This window comes from Cervus canadensis, chromosome 24 (assembly GCF_019320065.1).
Source record: "Cervus canadensis isolate Bull #8, Minnesota chromosome 24, ASM1932006v1, whole genome shotgun sequence".
NCBI classification, from domain to species: domain Eukaryota; kingdom Metazoa; phylum Chordata; class Mammalia; order Artiodactyla; family Cervidae; genus Cervus; species Cervus canadensis.
In genome coordinates this window covers 14,890,179-14,906,578 of record NC_057409.1, presented here as the reverse complement: position 1 = coordinate 14,906,578, position 16,400 = coordinate 14,890,179, and the positions used below count along the sequence as shown (strand labels likewise).

General features: G+C 52.0%; 1 protein-coding gene across 2 annotated transcripts in view; it reads left to right on the top strand.

Moving 5' to 3' along the window:
* The first annotated feature begins 1,759 nt into the window (after nucleotides 1-1,759).
* The window catches only part of TRIM62 (tripartite motif containing 62), a 36,391-nt gene continuing 21,750 nt past the window's right edge, over nucleotides 1,760-16,400 (top strand). Inside the window, exons 1-2 of one of the 2 annotated variants that reach the window (XM_043445189.1) lie at nucleotides 1,760-1,854; nucleotides 2,285-2,808. In XM_043445189.1, the coding sequence (XP_043301124.1) occupies nucleotides 2,401-2,808 (408 nt within the window). In that variant the 5' untranslated portion in view covers nucleotides 1,760-1,854; nucleotides 2,285-2,400. Of the gene's footprint in view, nucleotides 1,855-2,284; nucleotides 2,809-7,171; nucleotides 7,888-16,400 lie in introns of those variants that run through there. The other variant, XM_043445190.1, reaches the window with a different exon arrangement.

Sequence of the window (16,400 nt, the reverse complement as noted above, 5' to 3'; positions counted from 1 at the left end):
GTCTAGACTCTCCATCAGTGTACCAGCTCCTCTTCCCCAGGATTCTCCCTGCCTCTGTCATGTATTGGCTGCATCCTCGGACTGGGAGCAATTCCAAATATCACCACCAAACACATACAAGTACATCCAGAAAAAGGGGCAGACTGGTTTTGATAGGGAAGAGACCCTTTGCAGAAGCTGTCTCCTTGCTACAAGATTCCCCTCTGGTATTTAAGGCCAGACCTGCATCATATGTCCAAACCTAAGCCATCACTGGCAAGAGGAATGTAACCATCATGATGGATTTGGACTGAACAGGACTTATTCCTAGAACTGGACTGGGGTCAGCCAACCCTTGGTCACATGGGGAAGTGGGGGCGCACCTGAACAAAATCAGGGCTCTGACTGCAAGGAAAAATCCATGAATAGTTGTTACATGAGCTACCAACTTATTTCTGGCAATGATGGAGACATGAAACCAGGTAAGGATGTGATGGAGGACACATAAATAGCAGAGGGGTAAATGTCAAGCTTTTTCTTAAAGTTTTTCTTAAAGTTTTCTTAAAGTGCTTTGATAAAGTTTAACGCCAGTGAAGACGTTGCTGGAGGAGCCAGAAACGGGGGAGCCACCTTCATGCCTCCTTCTTTCTCACTCCATGTTCAATCCATTACAAAATTTCAGAGTGTCTATACCTTCAGTACCCTGTCTTTCTCTCCTTACCCACTGTCATGGCGCCAGTTCAGGTCTCATCACCTGCAGGCATGACGACATTAATCCACTGCTGCCCAGTCTCTCCTCTTGAAATCCACATCTTTGCTACTGTTACTGAGCTACACACCTTCACTGTCCACAGAGCACTGCACATATGTGGGCAAATCAGAGAGTCTGCTTTCATCTTGCTGATGGGATAATAAGCATCTCCTTGACTTCCTGAAACCCACCTCAGACCAGGTCAGTCCCCTGCTTGAAAGCTCAATGCTTTCAGGAAATCCTTCAGCAAGACCCTCAACGCCCTCCACCACACTCTAGTCCCTTTTCCACCCAATCCCAACAGTAGAGAATCACTCACACTTCCCCAAAATTTTCCTTCCCTTTCACACCTCCATGCTCCTGCAGATGCTGCCCCCTCTGCCTAGAAATCCCTTATCCCCTCTCCATCTGGCATGCAGACCAGGTCTCCTATTACTCTTTCTCCCTCTTCACAATACAGCACTCATACTATAGCACTCCAGGAATGCTTGCTGAGTGGAGACAACTCCTCGGGTCAGATATTAGTCAGGGCCAGGACTTTCCAACTTCCGCCACTAGCACTGCTTAAGAAAGTGAAGAGGAAATGGGACCCCAGGGCTTAGAAGTGTGAGGATCTTGAACTTGCTCTAAGCAAGCAGGGTATTTCTCGAGTTTTATCTTTACATTTTATGCAAAAGTTGTATTCTACGCAGATTAAACAACACACCTGTATTTGTTTTAATACAAAATATTATTTTTCACCAATCTTCACATTGATGATCCAAAAAGATCCTATACTCCTTATCCTCTCAAATTAGCGGGCCCACTTCTCCCGCCCCCCACCCGCACCCCCCACCTCCGCCGCAGGGACGCCAAGCGAGACCTGGATGTTGTTCCAAGTGCAGACCCTGAAGGAAGAGCTGGCTTTCGCACCCCTGGGAGCTGGAGAATGGTGGGGGCGGGGAGGGGTTTCGCAGGCTGGAGTCCGGGCCCTGCCCCTCCTCTCCCCCGCCCGCCGCGAGGGCGGAGTCACTGGGTCCCCGCCCGCGGGGGCGGGGAGGGAGCCGAGGCCGCCGGCAGCTTTGGCTCGGCTGGTTCCGGGTTGAGAGGCTGCGCTGGGACCGAAGCAGTGGCCTCTGAGCCGGGTAAGAGGCCGCGCGGGGACTGGTCTTGGGGCCGGGATCGAGCAGCTGAGCTTGCTCACACCCCTTCTCTCCTCTGCCAGGCACAGCCGAGGGACGGCTCTTCCCCCTCCTCGAGAATTCCCCATCCCCAGCTTCTCCCCCTCCCCCCACCGCACCCATCCTGGTATTACAGCCCCCCAAGGCCTCCGCCCCCGTCCCTGATCCTCTTCTCCCAGCACCCATCCCTCGGGACTGCCCCCTTCCCTAGACGCTGCTTGCTAGGAGCACCCTCCCTCAGACACCCACGGCCCTCTCCCTCCAGCACCCATCGCTCCGGGTCACCCACTACCTCAAGACCACCTTCCTGGGCTTGCTTCTCGGATAGTCTCTACCCCGGACCTCTTACTCGCATTACCCCGCTCCCGGATAACACCTCTTCCTTCTGTTGTAGCTCCTGCTTCTCCGGGCCTGCTCCTGGCACCCATTCCCAGGCTGCCCCCGACAGCGCCGCGCTCTCCCCGCTGCCCCCTGCATCTCGGGGGGACCCGCTCCACCGCCCCTGGCGCCATGGCATGCAGTCTCAAGGACGAGCTGCTTTGCTCCATCTGTCTGAGCATCTACCAGGACCCGGTGAGCCTGGGCTGCGAGCACTACTTCTGCCGCCGCTGCATCACCGAGCACTGGGTGAGGCAGGAGGCGCAGGGCGCCCGCGACTGCCCCGAGTGCCGGCGCACGTTTGCGGAGCCCGCGCTCGCGCCCAGCCTCAAGCTGGCCAACATCGTGGAGCGCTACAGCGCCTTCCCCCTGGACGCCATCCTCAACGCGCGCCGGGCCGCGCGACCCTGCCAGGCACACGACAAGGTCAAGCTCTTTTGCCTCACGGACCGCGCACTGCTCTGCTTCTTTTGCGATGAACCCGCGCTACACGAGCAGCACCAAGTCACCGGCATCGATGATGCCTTCGAGGAGTTGCAGGTGAGCTGCTCGCTCGGCCTGGGGGCGGGGCGGGGCGGGGCCGGGGGCGGGGTCAGGGCTGGACCGCGCGCGCAGGGCCCAGTCAGAATTGCCATAGGGCGGGGCCTCCGGCAGGGTCAGGGCCCTATCAGAATTAGGACGGGGCGGGGCCGCGGCGAGGAGGCGGTGTTGAGGGTGGGCCCTTGAGCCGAGTTCTCCAGGCTGGGTCTCTGAACTGAAGCCGGCGGTGGGTCCATGGCTGGGGGAGAGAGCACCAATGGAGTGGGACGGCGGGGACAAATAGGATCAGAGCTGTACTGGCTGGGGCAAGGTTGGGGACGGGGCCGAATCAGAGCTGGGCAAAGGCAGGGCCACTATGGGAGGTCCTAGAGTAGGACCTGGAGACGTTGCCCACGTAAGAATGGTTCAGGATTGAGGTGGGGACAAAGACACAGGTGGGGGATGGGAACAAGGTCGGGACTGGACAGGGGGTGGGGCCGCCGTCCGAGGATGAGTCTGGACTAGACATTGTAGCTGAGCTGCAGGCTTTGGGGCACAAAAACCTTGGGGATTCAATCAGGTATGCATCAGGACCTGAGGATCAGTACTTGGGCTAGATCACTGGGCAGGTCAGGGTTAAATCTAAGAGAGGGTCTAAATGAGGGTCAGCAAACTGCTGAGAGAGTGGATTTGGGTGCCAGGGGCTAGGGCAAGGTGTGTGAGGGTCTAAGACTGGGATCTAATTCAGATACTGTAAAAAATCATTCTGAGTTGAAATCACAGTAGAGGCTAATTGAGAGTGAGGATAGTACTTACAGACTCAAGATTTGGGTAATAAGACCCTGAGGTGAGGTGATTCAAGAAAAGAGAGCGAATGGACCTCTAGGAGTTTCCAGGGACTTTTAGTGACCTCTTTAGCTCTGTCGCCCACATCAGGATCTTGAGGACTATGTGAAACAGTACATGCAGGGTAGCCTGATCATAGTCAGACTAGGACTGTACCTGATCTCCCTGCAGCCTTCACATCCTCACTGACCAACTCCTGTTCAACTCTCAAAGCCCTGCTCAAATGCCCTCTCTGTGTAAGCCTTCTCTAAACTCCAAAACAATAGCATTAGCACTGCAGTCTTTGTTAATAAATATAATATTTTTAAAAAATAGTGTTCCAGGAACTTCTCTGATGATCCAATGGCTAAGACTCCACACTTCCAAGGCAGGGGGCTGGGGTTGATCCCTGGTCAGGGAACTAGAGCCCACACGCTGCAACTAAAGATCCCACATCCCATAACTAAGACCCGGCATAGCCAAATAAATAAATAAAAATAAGTATTAAAATAGTGCTCCAAGATTAGCTATAATTAGGAAATAAAGTACATTCTCTATACCCTCCTTGGAGAATTCTCAGTGTACATTTGCATATTAAAGGCTTGGAGAAATCTTGTAGCAAAGAAACCCATCTTGCTGTTTTAATAAAATGATTCCCAAGCTTTTGTGAGCCTGGAATCTTTTTCTCAAGCTAAACCATTTAAATCTAGCAAACCTTGTGTCTTTGGCCTCAGGATACCAGACTAGCACACAGTCCCCAAGAGAAGGGACAGTCTCTTAGTCATCATATCTGTGGACCTAAAGCCTGGCCCAAGGCCTGGCCCACAGCGCATATCAGTAAAGGTTGAATGAATGACTAGCCCTGACCTAAGTTGGCCCAGACTATAGAGCCTTTGGAAGCAGAAGGTTTTTGACTCCTTAAGCAGGAGCTAAATGACTATTTTCCCTGTTGTAGAGGGTCACCCCCCTTATACATGAGTCTCTGTGAGCCAGCCTGCATCAGCAGATACCCTGGTCCCAGCAGAAATGACCCTGTGTTCACCTCATCTGCTCCTTGTTCCTTTAATCCCCAAACCACCTCTGACTCCCTTTCAGTTTGGCTGTTTGGGGATGGAGAGCAAGGGCTGGGGGCTCTGGGAGCTGGCACAAGGATGGCATTGGCCCTCTACTCTCAGAACCCCTTGTGCCAGGCTCTGGTGTCTCCGTCTCCCCGTCTATGAAGTCACATAAACAGGGAGAAGGAGAGAAGCTTGGACAGGACTGGGTGCAGGTAGTAAGAGTTTGGAGGGACTCTGTCTGAAACCATCTGTCCATCCTCTTCATTATGTAGATGTGCAGACAGGTCCAGAGAGGTGATGCGACATATCCAAAGTCACACTGCCAGACAGTGAGAGGGCCAGCCTAGAAAGCTCAGCCTGACCCCAGCCAGATCCCGTCCCTGCCGCTCAGCCCCACCTCTCCCTGTCTGACTTTCTAGCTAGGGAGAACTCCCTTCCAACATTTGAATCCCATGTCTGCAAACCAGCAAATCCAAATTATGGTGTTGTAGGGGTTTGTCGTCTGTTCCATGACCTGGGTCAGGCAGGAGAAAGTGAACATATATTTTCTCCAAACGTTTATTGGAACACTGTCATTCTTGGGTGAAAAGAAAAATAAGACTGCTACTCACTCACCCTCTAGTGTACTGTCCTGGGGTCAGTCACATTTAGGTTCCAAACCTTCCTTCAGCCCTGTCTGTCTAATCAGCACATCTCTTCACGGACGCCTCCAGGCTCTCGCCTGTAAACTGGCATTAGAATGATTCTTTCCTACCAGGATTTTCATGAGGCTGACCTGAAATGAATCTGCTATTGAGATGCCTGGCACAGGTTAGAGGCTGGGTCAGCACGCACTCCCATCCTTTCTCCTTTTACATATGAGACCTCAAGTGCCCAGCTGGGCGATTGCCCAGAGCTGCCTCTCACCTGAGAAGGAGGTCTTGTTTTGGTACCTCCTTTGGGCTTGGCAAGAAAGTGGCAGAGAAACATCCTCCCCCGTGGAGAAGTAAGCTGCTGGGTGAGGCTCAAGCCACTCCCCATGACTCCGGCTCTGTTCATGGGGAAGTGGGGCTCATTAGCTATTTATGCACTGGAAATGAGACTGGGCTTGTCTGTCACACCCCCTCCTCTCCCAGCAGCTGGTGGCTTGTCCCCAGGGCTCCTGAGGCCTGGGCTGGGCCCCTCTCCTGGAGAATAACAGACTCCGAGCCAGCAGGGCCTTGGAGATCATCTGGTACAAACTTCCTTTGACAGATGGGGAAATGGCAGAGCAGGGAGGAGAGGATCCTCCCCTTTCTCAAGGCCTTGAGGCCAGCGGAGGCTACTCCTGGCTCAGCGGGAGTCTCCTCACACCTCCCCTCCTCCTAACAGTTAGCCTGGAGCTATTTTCATTTATTATAAATCCTAGACGCAGCAGAGCAGAGAGGTAAAGGGCTCTGGCTTTGTACTCTGGCAGCTCCAAGTCTGCAGTACCATTTCTGGCTGTGTGACCTTAGGAAAGTTCCTTATCATCTCTGAGCCTCAGGAACCTCCTTCACAGCATGGGAATGATGGGACTGAATTCAATAAGATGACATTGGCCAGAAGTTGGTACTGCACTTGACACATAGTAAGCACTCAATAAATGACAGTTCTAGTATGTTACATCATACTTGGCACTAGTAACATTTGGGGCCAGATAAGTCTATGTTATGCAGTGCTTCCCAGGTGGCACAATAGTAAAAATCTGCCTGCCGATATAGGATGATGCAGGAGATGCAAGTTGGATTCCTGGGTCGGGAAGATCCCCTGAAGAAGGAAATGGCAACACACCCCTGTATTCTTGCTGGGAGATCCCATGGACAGAGGAGCCTGGCAGACTACAGTCCATGGTATTTCAAAGAGCTGGACACTACTGAGTGACTGAGCGCTCACACACACAAGTCTATGTTATGCAAGGCAATCCTGTGCACTGTGGGCTGTTTAGTAGCATCCCTGGCCTCTACCCACTGGGTACTAGTAGCATGACCCACCCCAAGCTCTGACAGCCAAAAATGCCTTCAGGCTTCATCAAATATCCCCTAGGGTCAAAATCACACCAGGCTGAGAACCCAGGCCTGGAGAAGTCCTACTATTGAGCTTTCCAGGCTCAGCTCAAATAGCCCCTCCTCTGTGAAGGTTTCCCTGACCTACCAAGTAGAATGGCTTTGTACCCAAGATTCCGATACTGGGGTCAGATCCTGGCATCATTGCCGATAAGCTGTGTGTCCTTGATCAGATCACTTCACTTCTCTAAGCCTCCACCTGCTAACATAAGGATAATATGACCATCATGGGAAGGATGTCGAAAGGGTTAGGGAGGTCGTATCAAAAGTGCCTGACACTGTGCTTGGCACACAGTTAGCAGTAGCAATTTTTAAATATCTTTATTTTTTCTGAGTATAAAATTAACATAATAAACAGAGCTATATAGTGTAAAAGTTAAAATCCCCCCATAGTCCCACTCCATGGAAAAATAGGATTTTACTTAAAGATTTGTTTACAGTTCTACAGAAATTTTGTCATGTAAACAGTGTGTGTGTGTGTGTGTGTGTGTGTGTGTGTGCCTTCCCTTTTTTTTCACTGCTGAGCACTGGACCACAGCGCAAAGTGGAGGGAAGGAGCCACCATCTCAGAAGGGTTTGGGGCTTCTCAGTCAGTATTACTGAGTTCTAGTCCACTGCCCAAGAATGTGCTAAGCATTTTTCGTGTACTGACTCATTTAATTTTTTTTTTCATCTAATGTTTTTCATAACACCCTGTCAAGTGGGTACTGTAATTTACTCTTTTTACATATAAGGAAACAGAGGCTCAGAGGAATTCAGTGACTTGTTTGGTCACCCAGCTGGTAAACAGCAGGGACAGTATTTGAAGCCTGGCTGAGTGGACCATGCATAGCCTCTGAGCTGCCTCCCAGGACCGGGTGGCTGTCTCCCCCACACCCTGCCTGTCTTTGTAGTTTAAGTGTACAGGGTCAGGCTGCGGACACCGTCTGCTTGTGCCAGCTGATGCTCCAAGGGCAGGTGCTGAATGTCATCTTACTCAGGCACAGCATCCGGCTCTGGCCATCTCAGCTTCCTAACCTCCAGGCAAGGGATTGGATGCAGTCCCAGCCACCCCCTCCAGGTCTCATGTGACCGCTGGAGCCTTTCCCAAGGCCTCCTTCATGCCAAGGGAGACAACAGTGGATCAGCCTTGGATGGGAGCCCTGAGGAGTTGGGCATGGGGCTCCAGAGACCCCTGAAAGAACAGAGCTGAGGACTGAATTCAAATCCTGATGCTGGCTTCTTCCAGCTGAGCAGAAGGTGCTGCCTTCTCTGTACCCTCTCCCAACCTGGGAAGTGGAAATCAGAACAAAACATAAAGAGGGAGAGCGAGTTGCTGCCTATCCAGAGACAACTGGTGTGAAGGTGCTTTATTTGCTACTATGGACAGCCCGGCTGTCTGTGTCCAGGGAAAGTGGCCTCTGCTGTTACTTTTTGCAGGAGAGGGCAGGACTTGTGTGCACAAAGCAGGCTCCAGGGGGGCAAGGCTGCCAGTGAGTCAGACCCACGGCTGCAGTTGGCATCTCTACTTCCCTCTTCACAGGTGTGTGTGGGCAACCAGGAAAAGCCCAGTTTATCCAGAACACCTTGGCTGAGCACAGGTCACGGGGCTGAAACTGAGAATGGAAGCTGGGGACCCCAGGACGTTTATTTTCTAGAGAGGAAAGGATCTGGTAGGAAGTGACAACAGAAACAATAACAGCCCTATAAAACATAAGCCAGAGTGTATTGGACCATTGTTATGTGCCAGGTGCTGTTACGGGCCTTGAATCCTCACAGAAGCCCTTTTTCTTTTCCCCACTCCCCAAGTAGGACTAGGATCAGCCCCATTTCACAGATCAAGACGATGAGGCTGAGAGGCTCAGTAACTTGCCCAAGATCATGCTGCAAGTAGAAGGCATAGCTGGGTCAGACTCTGGTCTATCTGACTCAGAATTCTTCCCCCTCACCAACACCATCCTAACTGCCTCAGGGAACATCCAGATGAGGCCTCAGAAACCATCCGCTTCCATCCTCTCCCCACTGTGCAAATGGGGAAACTGACTTGCCCAAGTTTGGTCCAGAGCCCAGCTCCCTGGAATCTCAGTCCAGTGCTGTTTTCACAGCATCATTTACTTTCTGGACCTTGAATTCTGTTTGAACATGGGGGGTGGTTGTCAGGATGTGGAGATGGTGTCCTTCTGGGATTCAGAGATTTAGTCAGTACCTTACTCAGTTGATACTCCTCCGCTGGCTCACTGAGGGCCAGGTCCTGGGCCCAGGAGAGAGCAAGACAAGCTTGGCCCTGCTGTGGTTCTTGGGAGACAGGCCCATAAGCTGCAGGGTCATGTCCTAGGCTCCTGAGGCCACAACTGAGGACTGGCCAGGTTCCCCAGCTGACAACTGGGTCTTGAGAGCAGAGAGAGGAGACGTTACAGAGGGAAAAACAACACCCATGGTCCCATGTGCAGAGTGCCAGGGGCAGACACCTATTCTCATTTCACTCTCACAGCAGCCCTAGGAGATAGGTCTCATTGCCCCATTTTTCATATGAGGAAACTGAGGCTCAGAGGTTGTGCCTAAGGTCATGCAACCAGTACATGTTGCTGAAGCCAGAACTTGGACTCAGATAATGATCTGAGTCAGCCAGGGATAGGCATGAAGGTGAGCCGGTGGTTCATTGTGACTGGAGGGGGAAGGGTGGGAAAGGGGCTTGAATGCACCACCCCTACCCTAGGAGAGTAGACTTGATCCTGGAGATGTGGGGGAACTAGGAACAGGCTAGAGCAGGCAAGGTTGGCCTGGTCAGTGTGCCTTAAGGGGCGGCATGTGGGTGCACCTGGTGGGCAGCCTGGAGGAGGGGGCACAGTCACACGGTGCTGCCCTGCCAGAGACCATGAGGTTCAAAGTGGACAGCGCAGGCTCAGAGGCCGAGAAGCTGCATCAGGGTTCGGGCTGACAGAAGAAACAGGAGCATCAGGGGTCTGCGAGTAGAAGAGGGATCTGGGGGAAGGGAGAGAAGAGGCAAGTTCAGTTTGCCCATGTGAAGATCTGGGGCAGCTTTGGGCCAGAGAAGGGAAGAGAAGGCAGTACTGGGTGCGGAGGAGGGGAGGAGTCTTGAGAACAAGGGGTTTTGAGTACCTATAGTGAGCCACGCCACGCTGGGCCCTTTCAAGGGTCTCATTTTACCCTCATCACGTCCCCGGCCAAGTGGCTCTGGTCCTCATCTTATAGAGAAGGCTCTGAGAGGGGAAGACGTGATCAACCCAAGGGCATGCAGCCAGGATTTGAGCCCAGGTTTTTCTGACACCCAAGTTCATGCTGTTACCACCGGGCAGAACGGTGACAGGGGTGAGAGGGTCCCTGAAGCCGGTGGAGATGGCTTCTGGCAGCTGCTTTATCCTCTGGGCTGGAGGAGGGATGGCCTTGCAGTCAGGGAGGTCTGGCCTTGGGGGCCTGTGAGCCCTGGCTATCTGTCCTCCCCCTCAGCTGCTGCCCCAGGCCTGGCCTCTTTGTGCACGCAGGAGCCCCAGAGTCTCTCGGCTGACATATTTGCATAATTGTGTGCTTACGTCAGCACTAGCCCTGACTCTGCCCCCTCTCCAGCAGCTCTGCCCTCAGGAGGGCATCCCCCCACCCCCATTCCTGTTCTGCCCCAGCGTCGATGGGGCCTGCAGAGTCCAGCTCCCCCAGGCTGACCTCCAAGGCCAACTCCGCCCCACCCCCTTGCTGCCCTCATCCCAGCCGGCCCCACTGGCCTTTCCAGCTGGGGACTCCACCCACATACCTGGCTCCAGCCACCCCCAACTGCCCCTCACTTCCTGCACACACCAGGAGTGCCTCTACCCAACCAGTTCTCTCCACCTGGAATGCTCTGGCCCCACCCTGGAGACTAGAAGGGACCCTGCCCAGCCATCCATCCATCTTCCCAGATCTTTACGTCAGAAATATACCCTCTCTAAGAAACTGCCTATTTCACATACAATTATAATTATTGTGATGTTAATGACAACTACGAGTGACTGAGCACTTCCTGGGCCTCCGGACAGGTCCTGCACTAAGTCACCTAATCCTCACAACCACAGAGCCGGCACTGTCATTAGCTGTACTTGATAGATTTGGCAACTGGGGTGGGAGGGAGTCACCAACACTGCTGGGTTCCTAGGTGTTCCCTCCACGTTTATCCTGTTCTCCCTTGCAGTCTACCTGTTTCTATTTCTGCCTCTCCTACTAACTGCAAACTCTCAAGGGCAAGGGCTGTCTGCAGCCCCCCAGCCCCCTGGAGTGGCTGGCCCAAAGCCTGACTGTGAGTGCCCAGACGTGATTACTGTATTGCTGATAGAGGGACCGAGTAGTTTCCAACATGGATTTTGGAGTCACTTGGATCCCCACTCCTGATTCTTACAAGCTCTGTCACCTTTGGCATACTGCCTGACCTCTCTGAGACTCTGTTTCCCCCTCTGAGAGACTGGGGTGTCAAAGGCACTAATCTCATGAGGTTGTTGTGAGAATTAAGTGACACGCTGCCTGTGAAATTCAAACCTAAACCGCACCACCTCCAGACCCGGTTCTGAGCCTCCGGGAGGGTCAGTGTCCTTCCTCACAGTTAGCTCTATCACTTAGGAGTTTATCAACAGCTTCCTGTTTCCTGTCTGACATCTGCTGGGAGGAGATTTCCCAGTTGGTTCTCTGTCAAGCTGTGTGGCCATGGGCCACTCAGTCCCTTTTTCTTGGACTTCAGTTCCCTGTTCTAGAAATCCGGATGGCTGGACTAGATGGTCCCTGGGGCCCCTTTCCATTCTGGCCATGTGAGGAGGAAAGGAGGGGCCTGACACAGCAAACCACAGGGACATGGAGAAGTGACCCAGGAACCTCACATGGGACATGGTGGCCCCCTGTCTCCCAAGCACCCAGTCCCTCCACTGTAAGGCTAAACACTTCTTACCATTATCTCATTTCACCCTTCCAACCCTAGGAGATATTGTTTTCCCCATTTCTCAGATGAGGGACTGGGGCCCCGAGAGGTTAGGGTCCCTGCCCAAGATCACACAGCTAATGGATGACAAAGCCAGTTTCCTAACCCAGGGGGTCAGGTCTGATCCCAGGCCTAGAAGGAGGGAAGGCAGGGTGAGTAACAGAGCCCAGGCTGCCTCCTAGTCCTGCTCTGTGGGTTCTGAATTTTGTTTTTCCTAACTTAGCTGTTCCCTCGGGATCTGTAGCCCACCTGAGAGCTGCCGGCCTGGGGACTCAGCCCACCCTTTCAGAGGTGAGCCCTGACCCAGCCCAGCCTTTCTCCAGGGCAGATTCAGGATGTAAACTCTGTGCCTGGCCCTCTCCTAGGTACTGAGGGTGTGAAAATCTTTCAGTCCCTGGCCTAAGAGCCTATACTTCATGGGGAAGACTGACAGGTAACCTTGCTGTTAAGATGCAGCATGTGCCAGATAGCGTGAGGGAAAGCTCTGCTCACAGGGGATTGTCTGGACAGAATGGAGCTGAGATATGGATTCTCAGTGGAGGTGAGGTCTGATCTAGGTCTTCCGAGATAAGCACTAGTCTAACAAGTAGAGAAAACCATGTAGCTGAGCCTTCCAGACAGAGGGAACAGCATGTATAAAGGCCTGGTGGAGGGCACTGCAAGTTCCTTCATGCATCTAGAGCAGCACTGTCCGGTAGAACTTTCTGGAATAATGGAAGTGTCCTGCATTTGCACCCTCTGATACTGTAGCCACCAGTCACCTGTGGCTGTTGAGCACTTGAAATGTTCACCCTAGTACAGCTGTTGTTCAGTTGCTCAGCCATGTCCAACTCTTTGCAACTTCATGGACTGCAGCACACAAGGCTTCCCTGTCCATCACCAACTCCCGGAGCTTGCTCAAACTCATGTCCATTGAGTTAGTGATGCCATTCAACCATCTCATCTTCTGTCATCCCCTTCTCCTCCTGCCTTCAATCTTGCCCAGCATCAGGGTCTTTTCCAATGAGTTGGCTCTTCCCATCAGGTGGCCAAAGGATTGGAGCATCAGCATCAGTCCTTCCAATGAATATTCAAGGTTGATTTCCTTTAGGATTGACTGATTTGATTTCCTTGCAGTCCAAGGGACTCTCAAGAGTCTTCTCCAGCACCACAGTTCAAAAGCATCAATTCTTTGGTTTTCAGCCTTCTTTATGGTTCAACTCAGTACAGCTGAGGAACTGAATTTCAATTTTATTTCATTTGAATTTAAATAGCCACGTGTGACTAGCAGTTACTGCATTGAACGTTAGGTCTGGATGAAGAGAAAAGGCTGGAGAAGAAATCTGGGGCCAATACTGAAGGGTCTTGAATGCCACATTCAGACTTGGTGCCCTTTTCCCCAGCATATGTGTGTGCTCAGTCACTCAGCCATGTCCAACTCTTTAAAACTCCATGGACGATAGCCCGCCAGGCTCCTCTGTCCATGGAATTTTGCAGGCAAGAATACTGGAGGGGGTTGCCATTTCCTACTCCAGGAGATCTTCCTGACCCAGGGATTGAACTGGTGTCTCCTGCAGCTCCTGCATTGGCAGATGGATTCTTTACCACTGAGCCACCTGGGAAGCCCTCTTCTTCCCAGACAATGTGGAAATCCTGCAGAGGGACCTGGGGGAGGAGATGCAGGAACACATCCATCCTGGAGAACCGTCATCTCAGCTGCTCTGTGAGGCAGGGAGGAGCCTGGAGCCATGGTCCAGAAAAGAAGTGATAAAAACTGAACCGGGGCAGTGGGTATAGAGAGGAGAGGACAAATTCCAGGGCTAGCCCGATGACTGATTGGATTGGTGGCTGGGCCGTGTCAAGGGTGACTCCTAGATTTCTGGCTTGGGTGGCAGCAGGTATAGGGGGTGTGCCCTGCACAGAAATGGGGAACATGAGAGGAAGGGCAGTTTTGGGGTCCCATACCACTATTCCAGCTTTCACTGTGATGTAAATGTCTCTGTCCCTGTCTCCCCCCGACCCACCCAGTCCATCTACATACCTCCTGAAGCATTATGGGTTGGGACTCACCCCCATCCTTCTCCCTTTCGTTGACACAGCAGCATGTGGGGCCCAAGGAGGCCTCATTCAGCACATGTTTGCGGAACGGACGAATGAGTGTTCCATTGCTCCCGGGATCCTGTTATTCCCTGACCCTGAAAGCAGGGAGGAATTTGGCCATGTCCCTGGGGTGCCCTGAGCAATGTGAAGAACGTGGCCTCCAGGGCAGTTTTCTCAGAGAATCTGAAGAACTGCCTGAGTGGTTGGGTCTATGAGGGCAACCAAGGGAGAGAATTGTAGCATTTGGTTCATCTCCTCAAACCCTGCATCTCAAGCAGACTGTCCCAAGCTGGACAGACCCAAGGCCGTCAGGGGGGAGCAGTCATTCTGTATTCTTAGGTGAATGTGATTTATCTATTCCAGTGGCTCAGATGCATGAGAATCTATGAGGAATGACTTCCAACTGTTAGTAATAGAGAGTTGCCCAAAGTAACTGAAAATAGATGAGGGTGTATTTCTCTTCCACATAAAACAGGTCTATAGGAAAGGAGCCCAGGCAATGGTGTGCCAGGGCCAACTTGCCCTGGTTCCTGAGAACTAACTGCAAATTTTGTCTCAGCTCTGCATCTGATGACCTTACATGGAGAGCTTGAAATTGGCTTTGAGGGAGCCTTTACACCATGGAAATTGGCCAGCACTATAAACTGAGTCTATTTATCTTTTTTACAGAGGGCAAGCTTCCTAGCACATCCCTGAGTGCAGTGATGGGGTGGCTACCCCATCAGGGACCCAGGCTGCTTCTTCCTTCTGTTTCACTGGGTTTGGCCTGTCATATCCATCTTTCTGGTTGCCTTATGGCCTGAGATGGTACGGGAGTTCCAGTTATTATGTCTGTGCAAGCTCTCTTCTCCCATAAAACTAGCTATTCCGAGTTTTCTATCTAACTTGTATTTTCAAGGCTGGGTCCTCTTCATCCTTCACTTGTCGTCTGAGGTGTGCCCTCCACAGGGAAGCCTTCTCTGACACCCTACTAAATTCATCACCCATCCTACATGGCTTTATTTTCCCTACTAAATTCATCACCCATCCTACGCAGCTTTATTTTCTCTAGAGCATAGACCATGTATGCATGCTAAGCTGCTTCAGTCATGTCTGACTGTTTGTGACCCTATGGACCGTAGCCCACCAGGCTCCTCTGTCCATGGCATAGACCATAACGGATAACTATCTGAAGGTTTCCCTGGTGGCTCAGTGGTAAAGAATCTGCCTACCAATGCAGGAGATGCAGATTCAATTCCTGGGTTGAGAAGATCCCCTAGAGAAGGAAATGGCAACCCACTTCAGTATTTCTGCCTGGGAAAGCCCATGGACAGAGGAGCTTGGAGGGCTACAGTCCATGGGGTCACAAAAGAGTCAGACATGACTTAGTAACTAAACAACAATATTATCTGTCTTCCCCACTAGACTGGAAGATCCCTATCAGTAGGGACTATGTCTGTCTGGTTCTCTGCTGTGTCCCCAATGCCTCACACTGCCTGGTACATCATAATTGCTCAATAAATATTTGTTGAGTGAATAAGGGATAGTAAGCACAGATCATTTTGTTTTCTACATGCTTCCCTTAGCATGTCATTGTGACCATTTTCTCACGTTGCTATCTAGCCTGTAAAATTAGTTGGATTAGATGTTTTCAAGGGCTCTCCCTGCTCTGATGAGACAGGAGAACAGGAGGTGGGGGTGAGCAGGTAAGTCAGCTCCCTGGCACCACTCACACCTCAGGCTGACTAGAGAGCTGGGGCCAGAGGCTGTTTCCATGGAGATTCACTCCCAGAGAAAACTTCTTTGAGCCCCATTTCAATGCCAGGCCATTGTTGGGTGCAGGGGAGATAGAAAATGGTAGGGTAGGCCTGCCCTGCATGGGGATGGATGAAGGACAGCCAGGAGAACAACCAGCTGTGATACCATGGACTAAATGTCCAGAAGTACTGGAAGCCAGGGCTTCCCAAGTGGTGCTAGTGGTAAAGAACCCACCTGTCAATGCAGGTAGACATAAGAGACACAAGTTCGATCCTTGGGTCAGGAAGATCCCCTGGAGGAGGGCATGGCAACCCACTTTAGTATTCTTGCCTGGAGAATCCCATGGACAGAGGAGCCTGGCAGGCTGCAGTGCATAGATTCACACAGAGTAGGACATGACTGAAGCAACTTAGCACACACATGAACTGGGAGCCATCCATCTCTGTGCCCCGTTCACTCATTTGACAAATAATTATTGAGGCCCTACTGTGTGCTGGGCACTATTCTAAGTGCTGAGGATAGAACAATGAACATGTCAGTCAAGATTCTTGCCTTCCTAAAACTCACATTCCAGTGGAGAAGAGGAACAGTAAACACACTGTCAGATAAATAAGCAAGATCATGGAGACCACAAAATAGGATGTGATGGAGGATGGAAGGAATGCTACTGTGCATGGGCTGGTGAGGCAAGACCTCTCAGAGGAGGCAGCATCTGAGTTGTTACGTTAATGCTACAGGGGAATCAGGGGAGGATACCTGAGAGTGAAGTGCACCAGGCAGAGGAAGCAGCAAGTGCAGGCACAGGGTTGAAGCAAGCCCAGAGTGAGGAACAGGAAGAAGACCGCTTTGGCTGGCTGGGAGTGATGGGGGAAGGATGGTGGAGACAGCGGTGGGACGGGCATGAGGGCACTGAGACAC